Source organism: Emys orbicularis, chromosome 4, assembly GCF_028017835.1.
Source record: "Emys orbicularis isolate rEmyOrb1 chromosome 4, rEmyOrb1.hap1, whole genome shotgun sequence".
Classification (NCBI taxonomy): Eukaryota; Metazoa; Chordata; order Testudines; family Emydidae; genus Emys; species Emys orbicularis.
Window position 1 is genome coordinate 59,352,680 of NC_088686.1, and position 15,776 is coordinate 59,368,455.

Consider the following 15,776-nt stretch of genomic DNA (forward strand, 5'->3'; position numbering starts at 1 on the left):
AAAACCGGTTATTAAAAACAGCTGAGCAGAGGAAACCAAACTTTTTTTCAACAAAAGATATGGCATATTCTTAACATCCATTGGTTGATTTTGTCACAAACAAATTAGCTGATCCTGCCAAGCTGCAGTCTTGCACCAGTTAAGAACAAGACAGCTGCAAAAATGGGGTCATGTCCAATGTGCACAAGAAGGTACAGTTATACAAGGTTTATAGACCTGCCATTGAAGGAAGTAGGGCATGAGGCCAACCATGAAAGAGGTTGGAAGATTCAATTTTGTGAGATTTAAGAAGCCTAAAGCCTCCCATATTGACTCTTGCCAAAGGAAGAAGACTTGCAGGGACCATTCAAGATGGAAGTCCATTCTGTGCACTACCACAGCTACCTCATAGCTGTGTGAGTCTGCTACTGCTATGGGGAAGAGTTACCACAGCTCTTACAGAACTAAAAACAATAAGGGGTGATTACCCCAGGATTGTAACCAACTCTGGAGAAGCAGCACCACCACGGGTGGTTTGCACATACTGGTTCAGAATGGATTTTCCAAAGATGAAGAGACAAACAAAGAACTTGGGATATATAAAGGGCTCAGGGCCTTCATTTTGAGTGAGAAAATGGACAGGACATTCTGTCCAACGGGGCCCCAATCCTGCTAAAAGGATGGAATCACTTTGGCCTAGTAGGGCCCATAAGACTGAAAGGCAATTTCTGGTATGTTTATTACTAAGCGTGTAAGATTTGGTGTAGTTTTTATATGTTTTCTCTGTGATGCTTTGCCCTAAGAATAAATGTACTTTGCTTTGTGAAGGCTGGTTGGTAACTGGTGTACACTGTTGTAGCCCCTGGAGAAACAGCAACCCAGAGGTGCTTGCCCCCGGTCAAGCAGCAAGATGAGAGAGAGAGAGAGAGAGAGAGAAGGAGTGTCAACATCAGTTCGAGATGGAGAGATTGTGCCAGCAAAACTGATCTGGTAGGTGGAGCCAGACCTCATATGCCTAGTCTGGGGGAGCCACATAGACTCCAAATTGTTTCCTTGCTTTAGGGAAGGGGATGACATGAATGTATTTCTAAATGCTTTTGAAATGGGATGTGAATTAATAAGGTGGGGCAAGAAGACATGGTACGGTGTCTGGCTCCACTTCTGCCAGGGAAGGCCTTAGTCACTTTCATCTATATGAACAGAGAGAACTGCAAAGATTGAGAGCTATCTAAAAAGAATTACTGCAAAAATTTTAAAGTGATCCCTGAAGGAAGTTTGAGGGAATTCAGAAAAAAAGGAGATATGAAGTATGCTGAAGTTGCAATTCAAATTAAGGGGTACATAAGAAAAATGGGAGTGGGTTGGGGAGTCACCACTGTCATGCTGTCTGGAGGGGCTCATGACCATGAGTGCCTATCTCAGGGCAGAGTGTCAAAAAGCAGGGCAGACACCCTAAACTGGTGATATGTTCTATAATTAGATTTTACCAGGCCAGTAACAAATGTGAACTTCTGGATCACTATAACAGTCTTACCATGGAGTCATACAGTCCCCTTAGGATCTCAAGTCTATCTTGCCACCCAGGCAAGCTGGACTTAGTGATAAATGGTCACTTACACCAAAAATCACACAATATTCAGGTTGCTCCCAGTCCCAAGAGACCAGTCATTTATCCCAGATCAATTTGCACCTTAGATCTCACACCAAAGATAATACCTGTAGCCAATCCTGTAATAAACTAACGAAAGATTTATTAACTAAGAAAAAGAAATAAGACTTCTTTAAAGGTTAAAGAAGGCAACATTATGCACCAATGAGTTCAGTCTATGGTTCTAAAAAGTGACAGAGATATAATAATCTGTCAGCATTGGATGGTCTTTTCGGGGCTTAACTCAGGTAGACCTTAGGGTTCTCTGCTTTCTTGTTTCTTAGCTCCAGCCCTTGCAAGAATCCAAACAGCAAAGAGATGAAAAATTTTCTTGTGACCCTGTTTTATCTTTTACATTTAGCCTTCTGGTCCAGCTCCCTTACACGTAGCATTTCCAAGCTATGAGAGGGTGTAGTGGTGTGACGGTCGTCCCTCCCACTCTGGGTTGGAGGGAGGCCACACTGCCTCACTATGCCATAAGGACTGCTGCCGAATATCAGGGGAATTAGCGTTAGGCGTTAGTGTCTCAATTGGTCTAACAGGGCTGATCCCCCAGATAGTCAGTTGGTTCCGGCCCTCAGGCAAAAGCAGGGTCTCCCAGGGCCAGTAGGCACTGGACCTTAGACTGGGGCTGAGCAGCCAACCATCTATAGCCCCTGGCCCCTTTAAGCCAGGGCCGGGCAAACACCTTAGTCTGTGGTCTCTGGGCCCTTTTGGCAGGGGCCAGAGCAGACACGGTAGTCTGCAGGCTCTGGGCCTGTTAGGCAGGGGCCAGAGTGAACCCATCTGTCTATAAGCTTTGGGCCCTTTAAAGAGGGGCAGAGCAAACACAGTAGTCAATTAAGCTCTGGGCCCTTGGGTAAGGGGCAGAGCAAATACATTAGTCAATTAAGCTCTGAGCCCTTCAGGCAGGGGCAGAGCGAAAACCCAGGAGTCAATTAGCTCTGGGCCCTTGGTGCAGGGACATAGCAAAAACCCAGGAGCCAAACGTCCTAGCTCTCGCGGACAACAAATAAATGCAGGCCTCTTGACCTGGCGAGGGGAGGCTGCCACCCCAGGTGTGGGGTGCCAGGGAGGGGGCCGGCCCACCCTACTCCACTGGGCCCCGACCCAGGGCCCTAATAGTTGGCGGAGTGGTCTGCCACTGAGTCAGCGGAGAATCCAGCAGCAACACGCCGACCGTGCTTCAGGCAGCGCTACAGCCAGACTGAAGTAGGCTGTCCCTGGGCCACTTTCTATCCTCCCCTCAGGGTGTACCTGGCACCACGGGGCATCTTCCGTCTCCTCCAGGTAGATGGCCAGCAGTAGTCCTGGCAGGTCTGCGGCAGACACAGGTTCTGCAGCGGGCAGGGCATCACCGGGCTTGGTAGCAGAGTCAGTGGGCTGGAGTAAGCAGGACATGTCTGTCTCCCTCGGCATCCTGGCTGCAACTGAGCCAGAAATAAGGTTTCTGCCCATCATTATCAGGGAACCAGAGGCACTACAGAGCAGGGTGGTAGTTGTGCCTCCAGCTGAAAGCAGGGACACTGCGGCATCTGCAGTACACTGCCAAATCTATGATACCCATCCAAGGATGGGAAATGTCCATGTAAAGTGTGTGATAGCTGCTTGGGAGATGACAATAGGTAACTACAGCCAGGAAGGAAGAGGAACTTTTCCCCTGGTCTATGTGAAAATGAAAACGATACTGAGCCATCTGTGGGAGGAAAGGCTGCTCAGCTTGACTCAGTGTATTGGGAACAAAAGATAACCTCCATCTAGCATGCTGGTATCAGGCCATCATTACCAATTTACTATCCTCCCTTTTTGCCTCTCATGAGCTCCCAGATTATTTACCAAATGCATGGCCATCATAGCTGTCTATCTCCACAGAATTTGCATTCAGGTATTCCCCTACCTAAACAATTGTTTAATTCAGGGGCATTCCAGGCATCAGGAAAATCCAGACTCTGCTTGCCCAGCTGCACCTGATTATAAAAACAAAGAAGTCCGTCTTTTATCCTGTACAGAAAATTGAGTGATTCTGGGCGCTCCTAGATTCTGCATCAGCCATGGCATGCCTCCCTCAGACCAGGTTTCAAGCAATTCTGGAGTTATGCAACTTGCTCCAGGCTCACCTGCAAACAACAGTGAGAAAGTGTTTAAGGCTTCTGGGACACATGGCCTCTTGCACATATGTAACTCTGCATGCCAGATGACACCTGAGGTGTCCACAAGACTGGTTAAAAATCCATCAATTGTCCATATGACATCCTCTGGAAAGGTTGATTCATGTACCTGCAAGAGTAATATCTTTCTTGATATCCTTGATATCCTTCTTGAACTGGTGGAAAGTTCAATGAAACATCTGCAAGGGAGTGCCCTTCTCCCTCCCCTTCCTCCTATGACTCTGGTCTTCTTTAGTTTGGCATGCACGTCTGGGTCCCTGACAGAGGGACAAACACCAGAGATGGAGAGGAGTTATTTAAGTTAAGGGCCAGTGTTGGCACAAGAACAAATGGATATACCTGGCGGTCAACAAGTTTAGGCTTGAAATTAGATGAAGGTTTCTAACCATCTGCAGTGTGAAGTTCTGGAAAAGCCTTCCAAAGGGAGTAGTGGGGGCAAAAACCATAACTTGTTTCAAGATTGAGCTTGATAAGTTTATGGTATGATGAGGTTAACTACAATGGTATATGGCCTATCTGTGACTGCTATTAGCAAATATCTCCCCCGGCCAGAGATGGGACACTAGATGGAGAGGGCTCTGAGTTACTATAGAGAATTTGTTCCCAGATGTCTGGATGGTGGGTCTCTTCGCCATGTGCTCACGGTCTAACTGATTACCATAATGGGGGTCAAGAAGGATTTTTTTCCCAGGTCAAATTGGCAGAGAGCCTGGAGGTTTTTCACCTTCCTCGGCAGTGTGGGACATGGGTCACTTGCTGGCTTGAAGTTGAGTAAATGGTGGATTCTCTGTAACTTGAAGTCTTTTTAAATCAAGATTTGAGGGCTTCAGTAACTCAGCCAGTGTGGGTGGGTGTGGTTCTGTGGCCTGTGATGTGCAGGAAGTCAGACTAGAATAGATGATCATGATCTCCTCTGGCCTTAAAATCTTTGAGATAAGGGGAAATTCTGTTCAGGTCCTTACAGACAATATGACAGCATTATGACATGGGGAGCCAGATCAGATCTGTCAGAAAGCTTTTAGGCTCTGGAATTTTTGCATTCAGAATAAGATATCACTCCGGGTGTCTCATCTACAAGGGATTCAAATTTCTCTGGAGGATCATCTCAGTGGGTCTTTCAGCAGGGATCACAAGTGGTCTCTAAAAATCAATATAGTACGAGTGATTTTTCAGACCTGGGAGAGACAGACTGTGGATCTTTTCACTACAAAGCAAAAGAAGTAGTGCCATCGATTCTGCTCCACAATGGGTCAGAGCCTGGGTTCAATCATGGACATGTTCCTGTGTTCATGGAAGATGAATCTCTGCGCCTTCCCTCTCGTACCCTTGATATATCTCAGGTAATTCTCAAAACAAAGTAAGATCATGCTTCTCTAATATTAATTGCTCAAGCTCTAATATTAATTGGACACAACAGCACCAGTTTTTGGGCCTCCAGAAGTTGTCAGTACGACTGCCCTTGATTCTGCCTCAGGATATAGACTGCTTTCCGAGAATCACAGCCTTGTGTTAAATCCAATCCTCGGAGCCTCACAACATGGCTGCTGAGTGGCTAGACTGGGGGGGGGAGGAATGGTCACTAGTTGTGCCGAACTTTACTGAACAATAGGAAATTGTTCACCAGAGAGCGTTACCTACACAAAGGGAACCTTTTCTTGCTGTGGACATGCAAGTGGAATGTTCTTCCTGGTGAGGCAGAGGTTCAGGATGTTCTAAAGTATTTGCTACATCTGAGAGAATCAGGTCTCTTTCTAAGCTCCCTCAAGGTGCTCCTGGTTGCACTTTCAGCTTTTTATCTTCTGTTTCAAGGTCATTTGATATTTTCCAACTCTCTGCTAATCAGACTTTTTGAAGGGAATAACCAGGCTTTTTCCTCAGGTTAAAGAACTACTTTCCCCTGGGATTTAAACTTAATATTGTCAGCTCTAATGGGTCTTCCTTTTCAGCCTTTAGCTTCTTGCCCTCTTCCATATTATCACCCAGGGTAGCCTTTCGGTGGCATTTATTTCTGATTATAGGGTTGGAAAACTGCAAGTATTATTGGCAGACCAACTTTATACTATTTTTATAAGGATAACATTGCTTTAAGACCTCCTCTGAAGTTTTTTTCTAAGGTGGGTACTAATTTCCATTTCAACTAAACCATCTATTTACCTACGGGTTCTTTTCCAAACCACATTCACACAAGGGTGAGGAATAACTTCATTCGCTGGCTGTCGTACTTTGCCTCAAATATTTTTTCTGGAAGGGTGAGGATGAAATGGCAAGTGGTTACCTCACAACAGATTTCTGATTGGATCATCTGCATTTCTACGTGTTATGATGTTGCAAATTCTAAACCACCTTCCAAGCTGATGGCACATTCCACAAGTGCACAGACAGTTTAGTAGCATTCTAAAAGAACATTCCAATACCAAATATGTGTAGAGCAGTTACTTGGTCTCCAGTTCACATCTTTATCAAGCACTGTGCCATTTCATTGGCTTCCAGAAGCAATGTAGATTCTGGGAAGGCAGTTCTGCAGTAGTTTTTCAATAGACTCCAAGCTCTGCACCATAGACAACTGCTTGGGAGTCATGGAAATGAAATAGGTATGTGCAATCAGATGACAAAGAAAAAACAGTTCTATACCTGTAACTGTTTATCTTTTAGCTGTGTTGCACATGTCTATTCCATGACCTGCCCTCTTGAACTGTGCTTCAGAGTCCATTATATTACAATTCCAGTGCAAAGGAACTGAGGTGGTACTGGGGCACCTCTGTCTTTTATGCCCCCACCTGAATGCATGAGGAGATGCACAGCACATGTGCCACCCCAATAGGTACCACTAGGGAAAACTCTCCAGCTACAGTGTGCTGGGTGCACACATACCTGAAGTGGAATAGCCATGTGCAACACATCTCAAAGCACAACAGTTACAATACAGGTATGTAACCATTTTTCTTCTGAACTTGGAGGAGGTAGATAGCTTTAGTTTGTTCTTCAAAAAATGAATGCCTATAGGGAAAGCATAGACTCAGCTTCAAATAAATTAATACCAATAAACACACAGGTGGTGTGACTTGACTCCCAAGAGTACTCCTGTTGGCTGCAATGATACTATTTGTATGACTAAAGTAAATCATGTGCATAAGTGTTTACATCATAGGGCCCTAAAAATTGTAGTCCTTTATTTTTACTGAATGAAATCCACTTAACTCAAATATTTAGGCTCTTTGTGAGTGGAGATCAGAGCAGCTGGAATTAAATTCATCCAAGTCCAAAGCCAAACTGCAGGTCTGTGGTGCAGCACTCCCATTCCTTTGAGTAGTTGCTTTGTAACCTATGTATAGGAATAGCAATTGAAGCCCCTCTATACTAATTGCACAGGGTATTGGTGCCACCCCTGGATTTGCTAAAATATTCATCTTCAGTCATCCTCCTGACCTGCCCCCTATGGGGCCAGCATGGAAACCTTTTTGATGGCACATAGAGGAGAATAGCTGCTGGTCCAGCACAACCCTATGTGAGGTTGAAGTGGTGTGAAGGCCTTGTGGCAGCATTCTGCATCTGGGTGAATTTCACCAATAGACAATAACCTTTTCTCAATATTTTCTTTAAAATATAATATATAAAGGCAACACCTTTTGAAATCCCTGCTTGCAGTTACCCCATTTCCAGAATTTCAGTCAGACAACTGTTGGGCTAAACTGTGAAAACAGGTACGTTCTTTGTAATTGGGATTGGTTAGGTCGCATAGTATGTGTACTCTATAAACGTATCTGCCTTTGCTTTAACAATTGAGTCCTTTTTCTTCAAATTAACACATTTGAAGAAAACTGGACTTTTAGGTTTTTATGAAATAGGATGTATAGAAATAATTTCTTAGGCTTTATGAGGGTACATATTAGAAACAATTTATGTTCCTTTAAAGTTAAGTGGCTTTCATTCCATGTAAATGAGTTTGGAAGACAGCTGCTCTCTTTTTTCTTATGATGAAGGATTCTTTGCCATTTAATGAAGCTATCAAGTCCTTGATTTTCCAGGAAATTACATGTAATCAGTTACCAATCATGACATAATATAAAGTCAAGAAGAGTATATTCACTATGGCCTCAGGAAAAATAAGGAAACATATTTGTTTGCATTGTACACTGAGAGATCATGAAGCAGAAGAGGCCTATAAGGCATAAATAGCTGCCAGATACTCACTGTTACTGTAATCAAAAAAACCACATGATGGAACAAATATAGAGAGAGTTATTTGGTTGTACAAAATCAAATAATTAAATAGCAGAACATGGAAATGTATAAACTGTCATGCATTTAACACTGGAGGGAGAATGAACAAGTATACAGTGATGATGAAAAAGTAGTAAGCAAAGTAAATGTAGAAAAAACAAAGAGGTAAAGCAGAATAAAAGAAAGTAAATACAAGTCTGTTTTAAAAACAAATCAAAGACATAAATCGATAGAGCTATCTGACTTCTATGAGGGAAATAAATTAGGCAAACAATGACAGGAAAATTTCAGGGAGGGAAAGTTTACTCTGTAACTAGAATATTCTAATTTTTTTTTTGTCTTAAATCAATGCATGGCATTTTGACAGTTATAGTTTCCTGTCTATTTTTTTAAAATACAAATTTGGGGGGAGGGATAGCTCAGTGGTTTGAGCATTGGCCTGCTAAACCCTGGAGGTTGTGAGTTCAATCCTTGAGGGGGCCATTTAGGGATTAGGGGCAAAAAAAAAAAAAAACCTGTCAGGGACAGTACCTGGTCCTGCTAGTGAAGGCAGGGGACTGGATGACCTTCAAGGTCCCTTCCATAGGCATAACTCCATACATATTTTTTTGCCTCCCCCCTCACTAATCTTTATTTAAATAGAGAACCTGAATGATGCCTCAAAGATATGGCTTAAACAATATGTACTACAAGAAAAAAAAAACCCTAAGGTTCAAATCCACAAAGGGACTTAGGCCTTGCAACACTGAGTCTTCTGGCACCTACAATTTAGATCCCTAGGCACCCAGTGGAATCCAGAACTCTGAGTTTAGGGGCTTGGGCTGCCTATACAACGCATGGGGAGATAGGTGCCTAAAAATGGGATCCACAAAAGCCAGCTAGGTAGCGGGAAAGATGAGTCCCTTTAGCCTACTGGTTAGTAAGTACATTCACCTAGGATGTGGGAGACCTCAGTTCAATTCCTCTCTTTGCCTGATGAGAAGAAGGGATTGAACAGGGGTTTCTTGCCACTCAGCTGAGTGGCCTAATCACTGGGCTACAGAGCTTTTTTCACTCTCTAGACCCATGTATGTTTAATTTTTAATACACAGAAAATACTTTCAACGGGCGAGATTGTGAGAGACCCGCAAAGAATATCCCATAGCCTAGTGCTATCCTATCCAATGGGCAAAAGGTTGCAAGGAGGGGTTCTTGTCTCCAGCCATTTTGTGTAGAGTTAGACCTGCTCTGAAGAAACCTACCAGCTTAGGCCCCACAGGTGAGAAAGATTGGGGAACACCTATCTTCCCCTGGTTTGAGGGTCCCACTGGGGCATAGGCACCTGGGTGTCTAGAATGATGTATTGTGCACATGCCCAGAAGCAGGAACTTATGGTGCAAATTTAGGCACTAGAGGCATCTTCAGAGTTGAGCAGGGTTTTTGAGGATCTCAGTTCTACCTAAATTCCAGACTTAGGTGCTTAAAGTGGGAGTTAGGTGCTTATGTTCTTTTGTGGATCTGGATCTGTCTGCTTCCTATGCAATATTCAGCATTTTCACCATGCACTGAAATCAGTGGAAATTGAGTAGCCAGCATCTTGCTGGATCAGGCTCAGAATGAAGACACTTTCATTTGTATAATGTGATCATAGCTCTCTGAAGTCATGATACTGAAGTGCATGATTTTTAAACTCTTTTCATGGAAAAGGATAAAATCCCTCTGAGAAATTTAGGCTTATTTTAAACAGTTACTGCTGTAGAAATAGCTATTTGGAAAGAGTGTTGCTATGAAAGCTGGATTTTAATTCATGAAAATTTACCTTGATTAGGTAATAAAATAAAAAGGTCATGGAAAGCTTCATAGTAATCTGATAATTTGCAACATTTTTGTAATATCCTTTCTGAACTAGATGTCTGAAAGATATGGATTTGGATGCATCATCAATGGAAAAGAGGTTTGCATTTAAGTTTTTGAAGAAGATTCTAAAATATGTTGACTCTGCTCAAGAGTTCATTGCACATTTGGGTAAGTTTCTCAAGTGTTTTTATTTTGAACATCATAAAAGTAGTTAATATTTAAACTTCACAATGATAAAATAAACCCATTATGCTGAGTTGCACATATGACAACTTCTGTTGCTTTTGAGAAAATATACCATAAGATTCTGATTATTATTTATTCTAAAAAAATACTTGTTGCATCTGCTGAACCTGCCAGCTGGAGTGTCTATACTGCTTTACTTGTACTGCTTCAAAATTAAGTTTGTAAGGCTATTTCAAAGGACTGCAGAGTTATTTACAATTAGATTTTTGCTCAATCTTACTGACATTTGTGTTGATTGTATCCTTGCAGAAGCCATTGTCACCAGTGGAAAAACAGAGAAGTCACCACATGACCAAGAAATTAAATTCTTTGCCAAAGTGAGTGACTTAATATTTCAAGGAATGTGCTCAAACTCCTGCTATTATACAGAATGCAGTGTGTGTAACAATCGGGACAAGGACGGTTAGACCTAATGGTCAGAGCAGGAGTCAGTCTGAGTCAGGTACAGGGAGGTCAGAGTCCAAGACAATCCAGAGGGCAAATCAAGTCAGGCATCAGTATGCAGGCAGGATTAGGTACCAGGTTGCAGACAGCAGTTGAAGAGCAAAGGACAAACAAGGGTTGGAAGCCAGAGTCTAGGGTCAATTGCAAGCAGTGTCTGAAGCAGAGACAGACAGGCAGTCTGTGTTGTTGCTCAGACAGCTCCCCTTCATGGCTTCCTGATTTAAATACTGGTGCCAGCCAATCAGTGGGCTCATAGGCGCCGACTCCGTGGGTGCTCCAGGGCTAGAGCACCCATGGGGAAAAAATGGTGGGTGCAGAGCACCTATCAGCAGCCTCCCTACCAGCTCTCCCCACACCTCCTGCCCACCAGCAGACCCCGCGGATCAGCACCTCCTGGCGCCTCCCGCTGCGAACTACTGTTTCTGGGCGTGCAGGGAGGCAGGGAGGCAGGGAGGAGGAGCGGGGACATGGCACACTCCGGGAGAGGGCAGAACTGGGCGGGAGGGGCTGGGGGGGCGGGGCAGGTGTGGGGCCTTGGGGGAAGGGGTGGAGTGGGGGTGAGGCCTGGGGTAGAGCCGGGAGTCGAGCACCCCCTGGCAGTTTGAAAAGTTGGTGCCTGTGAGTGGGCTATGAGGTCCTGCTGTGCAGTACTTCCTTCCAAGCCACCCTCACATGGTCCTCCTGTAGGAGCCTCACCTAAGCTTCCAGTGGCAATGCAGCAGCAGCAGCACAGAATCTCCAATGTTCCAGCTCTGCGAATTCTTTTTTGATGTGTTAATGTTACAGAACTATACATGTAATGGAATATCTGTTTCCCATATATATAGGTGGGTAATGAGTCAGAGAGTGCAAGTGACATTTCCAGAGGTATTGCTTTAAGACACTATTTCTGGAAATTATTTTGCTAAGTGATAAGGGACATAGTATGAAATTAAAAGACAATATATTTATAACAGATAAAATGTAATATTCTTTTGTGGAACATATAAGTAATTTCTGGAACTTACTGCCTCAGGATATTATTCAAGCAAATAGCTTAGTATGCTTTTTATAACAGGATTCAATATTTATATGCGTAAAAATGGCATATCCACTTGAATTTGCAGTTACAAGGGCTATCAGTCCTCATGCTCTGAGACATAAACTTGTTGCCATTTAGGATAAGGAAGAAATGTCTTGCTCTGGGATAGTATTTTTATGTTTGTTATGAGCAAGCAGGGCCATGGGGCTCGAGACCATATATGAAGCCAGATAGTTGGTAGGTATTGTCAATATGCATGGTCTAGTTATTCGAAGGTTTCATAATCCAGGGTGCAGGCAAGTTCAGCTGCTGGGAAATCAGTCCATGGGAGAATGGCAATCAGTGAACAGGCAGAGCACAGGGGCAGGCTGGTCAGTGTCGATATTGGGCAGATTCAGGAACAGGCTTAGCAGGATGGGGTACAGGCAGATCGGAAGACTGACTTGGGTAGCAGGAGTTTGGTCTCAGGGTCTGGGCAGCAATATGACTAAAAGACGTGGTGCTCAGACAAAGGGTGGGGCAAGAACAGGAAGCTTTATATTAAGTGGTGTCCAATCAGCAGTCTGCTGCTTGTCATCTGATCCTGCTGAATTAGTGGGTGTGGCCTCTAGTTGTGGGGGACTAGCTGCAGTTCCCTTATCCCTCCAGGGCAGGTCCATGGGGTTGCAGAGTGAAAGCAGGATAACGCTTTCACTCTGCAACCCCATGGACCTGCCTTGGAGATCCATGGCCCTTGACAAGTACTGGACAGATAAGATGGGTGAGGTAATATCTTTTATTGGACCAACTTCCATTGGTGTAAGAGATAAGCTTTCCATCTACACAGAGCTCTTCTTCAGGTTTGAGCAGACCTGATATCCTGGGACCAACATGGCTACAGCCAACATTGCAAACACATATTGGACAGTAAAGTATATTACAGAAAGGGATGGAGAATACACTTTCCTCACTGATGCTGGCTATTGTTGGGAGCTGCACAGTAAAGTAGATGGATCCCATCCTGCAATTCTAATGGTTTTGCTCAGCAGATAACTGATGAGATAATATCCCAATATCTCTTGTATCGTTAATATTCTGCTGTCCCTATTTTCAGAGGTTCCCATATATTTACATTAAGACACCTCTGACATCTCAGAGTAGGCTATTTGTTGCTTGGCTTACCTTTTGTGTAAATTTGTCATATGTGAGATTTTCATTTATAATCTTAATGACTAAAACTAGAAAATGCAATTGTAATATAAAGCCTAAGATGAAAAGTCTGTGTGAAGGACTGTGCTGTACTGGAATGCTGTCTGGTACACTTAACAATGTATGTAGATGATAAAAGTATATTTTGTGTCTGTATTCCCTAGGTTCTCCTACCATTAGTTGACCAGTACTTTACCAATCACTTGCTGTACTTCCTGTCTTCTCCAATTAAGTCACTCAGTAGCAGTGGATATGCTTCCAATAAGGAAAAAGAAATGTTGGCAAGGTAAGTAATAGACCAGGGGAAGGCAACCTATGGTACACGTGCCAAAAGCGGCACGCAAGCTGATTTTCAGTGGCACTCACACTGCCCGGGTCCTGGCCACTGGTCCAGGGGGCTCTGCATTTTAATTTAATTTTAAATGAAGCTTCGTAAACATTTTAAAAACCTTATTTACTTTACATACAACAATAGTTTAGTTATATATTATAGACGTATAGAAAGAGACCTTCTAAAAACGTTAAAATGTATTACTGGCACGTGAAACCTTAAATTAGATTGAATAAATGAAGACTCGGCACACCACTTCTGAAAGGTTGCCGACCCCTGTAATAGACTGAGGTAAACTCTGTGGGATTGTATCCAGTTTATAAAAATTTAATTTAAAAAAAATGCAAAATAGTGCAAAAAGTTAGGTTCCTCAAACAGATCATAAATGGCTGATTCTTCCTTTACTAGAGTGGAAGTAAATAAATAACATGCCTCATCTTTATTTCTTTTCTTTTAATTTTAATCATTTACTTAACTTAATTTGCTTTTAATCATTTTTAAAATGTGAAACATTAATCAGGTAGAGATTATATATATTTACAATAACAGTGTTACAAAATTATCAAACGTTTTGACAAGTTTGGTGGTGACCCAAAAATCAGTGCCATGGGATGACTGTTAAATGGTCGTATGCCTATTCCATTCTTTCATAAACAGGAAATAATAGCATGAAAACCACCACTACTAAATGGTTCCAGGTACCACTGTTAAATATCAGCAGAAAGGCAAAGTGCTAAGTGCCTCCTGATTCCACTGAAGGCAGTCAGAATTAAGGGCCTCCCGTACCTCTCAGAATAGTCATGTATACTGACTCTCCTCTCACTCTTTGAGTTCTACCCTCTGGAAAAGGGCGGAGGCAAATAAGAAGTTTACACTGCTGCTGCTTTTACTGTATCAGTTTGGTTACTGAAAAGGGAACTTCAGGCTCTAAAGCCTTGTCTACACTGCCACTTTACAGTGCTGAAACTTTCTTGCTCAGGGGTGTGAAAAGCTACTTCCCTCACAGGGGTGGTTTTTTTACAGCGTCATCGCTTTAACGTTGCTAGTGAAGACCTACCCTAAGATTGTAAATTTTTAAAAAAGTTTAAAATGTGTCTGTTTTGGGAAGTGAAGAGGACAAATCTAAAATCTAGGAAACAGTCCAAAACCTCAGTTACAGCTAATGGCTATGATTGAATATCCTTAGTAGTGAAAAAGGTTTGTGCTCTTTCCCCTGCTCTTCCGTTTGCCCTTTCAAAAGATCCTCTGGATGCCAACATCAGAAAGGAGATAAAAAACTTAAGATGATAAAAAATGGGAAAGGTCTTGTGTAAAATTTTCCTATGTATAGATGACATTTAATTATGTATTTTGGACCTTTCAAAATGAATCCCACAATATTTTTTAAAAATAAAGTAACATGGCTTTATTCCTGTCTATCAGAAACACGACTTAAACAGTAGCAATAATGCTAAGTATGTAGTAAGAAGCTAGAAGATATTGATACTGGCTGAAACTTACTTCATCCACATGAACTCAAGAAAGTTGGCTCTAGTATGAGTAGGAAAATCCATCCATCTCAAACTAGGGCAGAGTTCAGGTCTTCAGCACACTGCTTCCTCCCGAGAGAATCATAGAGTCATGGAATATTAGGGTTGGAAGAGACCTCAGGAGGTCATCTAGTCCAACCCCCTGCTCAGAGCAGGACCAACACCAACTAAATCATCCCAGCCAGGGCTTTGTCAAGCCGAGCCTTAAAAACCTCTAAGGATGGAGATTCCACCACCTCCCTAAGTAACCCATTCCAGTGCTTCACCACCCTCCTAGTGAAATAGTGTTTCCTCATATCCAATCTAGACCTCCCCCACTGCAATTTGAGACCAGTGCTCCTCCTTCTGTCATCTGCCACAACTGAGAACAGCCTAGCTCCATCCTCTTTGGAACCCCCCTTCAGGTAGTTGAAGGCTGCTATCAAATCCCCCCTCACTCTTCTCCTCTGCAGACTAAACAAGCCCAGTTCCGTCAGCCCCAGTCGCCTACTGACTCCATCCACTTGAGGGAAACATTGAAGCCACAGAATGCACATATAGATCTTATGTCCCCTATGCACATATCTAGTGGATTGGTTTGGAGATGCTTTCCGCCTCACACAGGGTGTCTGGAAGCCACCCTTCCGTGGTCTAACTTCCTGCCCCTCTTCCAACAGCAACTCCAAGCCTCAGTATGGGGCTGAGATGAATTTCATCTATTGCAAAAAAGTGTAATTGGAACCAAATGTGGTTGAAATACCTTTCAAAACACTAAAGCTAGGGGCTAGAGTCACTGTAGGATTTGTAGAAGTGAAAGGCAGCACAGACCCTTGCAAAGGGCTCCAGCTGTGGAGCAGGTAAATTGCTCGGATACAATGTGCCCATTAAGAAAAATGGGAAATAGACACTCTTCTCAAAATGGCTACCTAACTGTGGTCAAGCTATGATCACAGTCCCATTGAGAACAGTGACAGATGGCAGCTTTGAAAGAGCACAGTTCTACGTGGAGTTCTCTGTAATAATTTGTTAGTCCCTGCTGAAGGAGAAACTTTTAATTGTGAAGAATAATGTGAAAAAGTTACCTTTAATACTAAAAAAGTCTTCAAAGGTAGCTTGCTCACAAGTTTTTTGGTGCGTTTAATTATAAGAGCAGTTTCAAGTGTCTTTTATTCCATTGTTAAGATTA

The 15,776-nt window shown here is 43.0% G+C and overlaps 1 protein-coding gene across 1 annotated transcript in view; it reads left to right on the plus strand.

Moving 5' to 3' along the window:
• The window catches only part of RYR3 (ryanodine receptor 3), a 625,867-nt gene that overhangs the window by 430,629 nt on the left and 179,462 nt on the right, over positions 1–15,776 (plus strand). Inside the window, exons 60-62 of the mRNA XM_065402721.1 lie at positions 9,905–10,020; positions 10,348–10,415; positions 12,916–13,037. Of these exons, the coding sequence (XP_065258793.1) occupies positions 9,905–10,020; positions 10,348–10,415; positions 12,916–13,037 (306 nt within the window). The remainder of the gene's footprint in view (positions 1–9,904; positions 10,021–10,347; positions 10,416–12,915; positions 13,038–15,776) is intronic.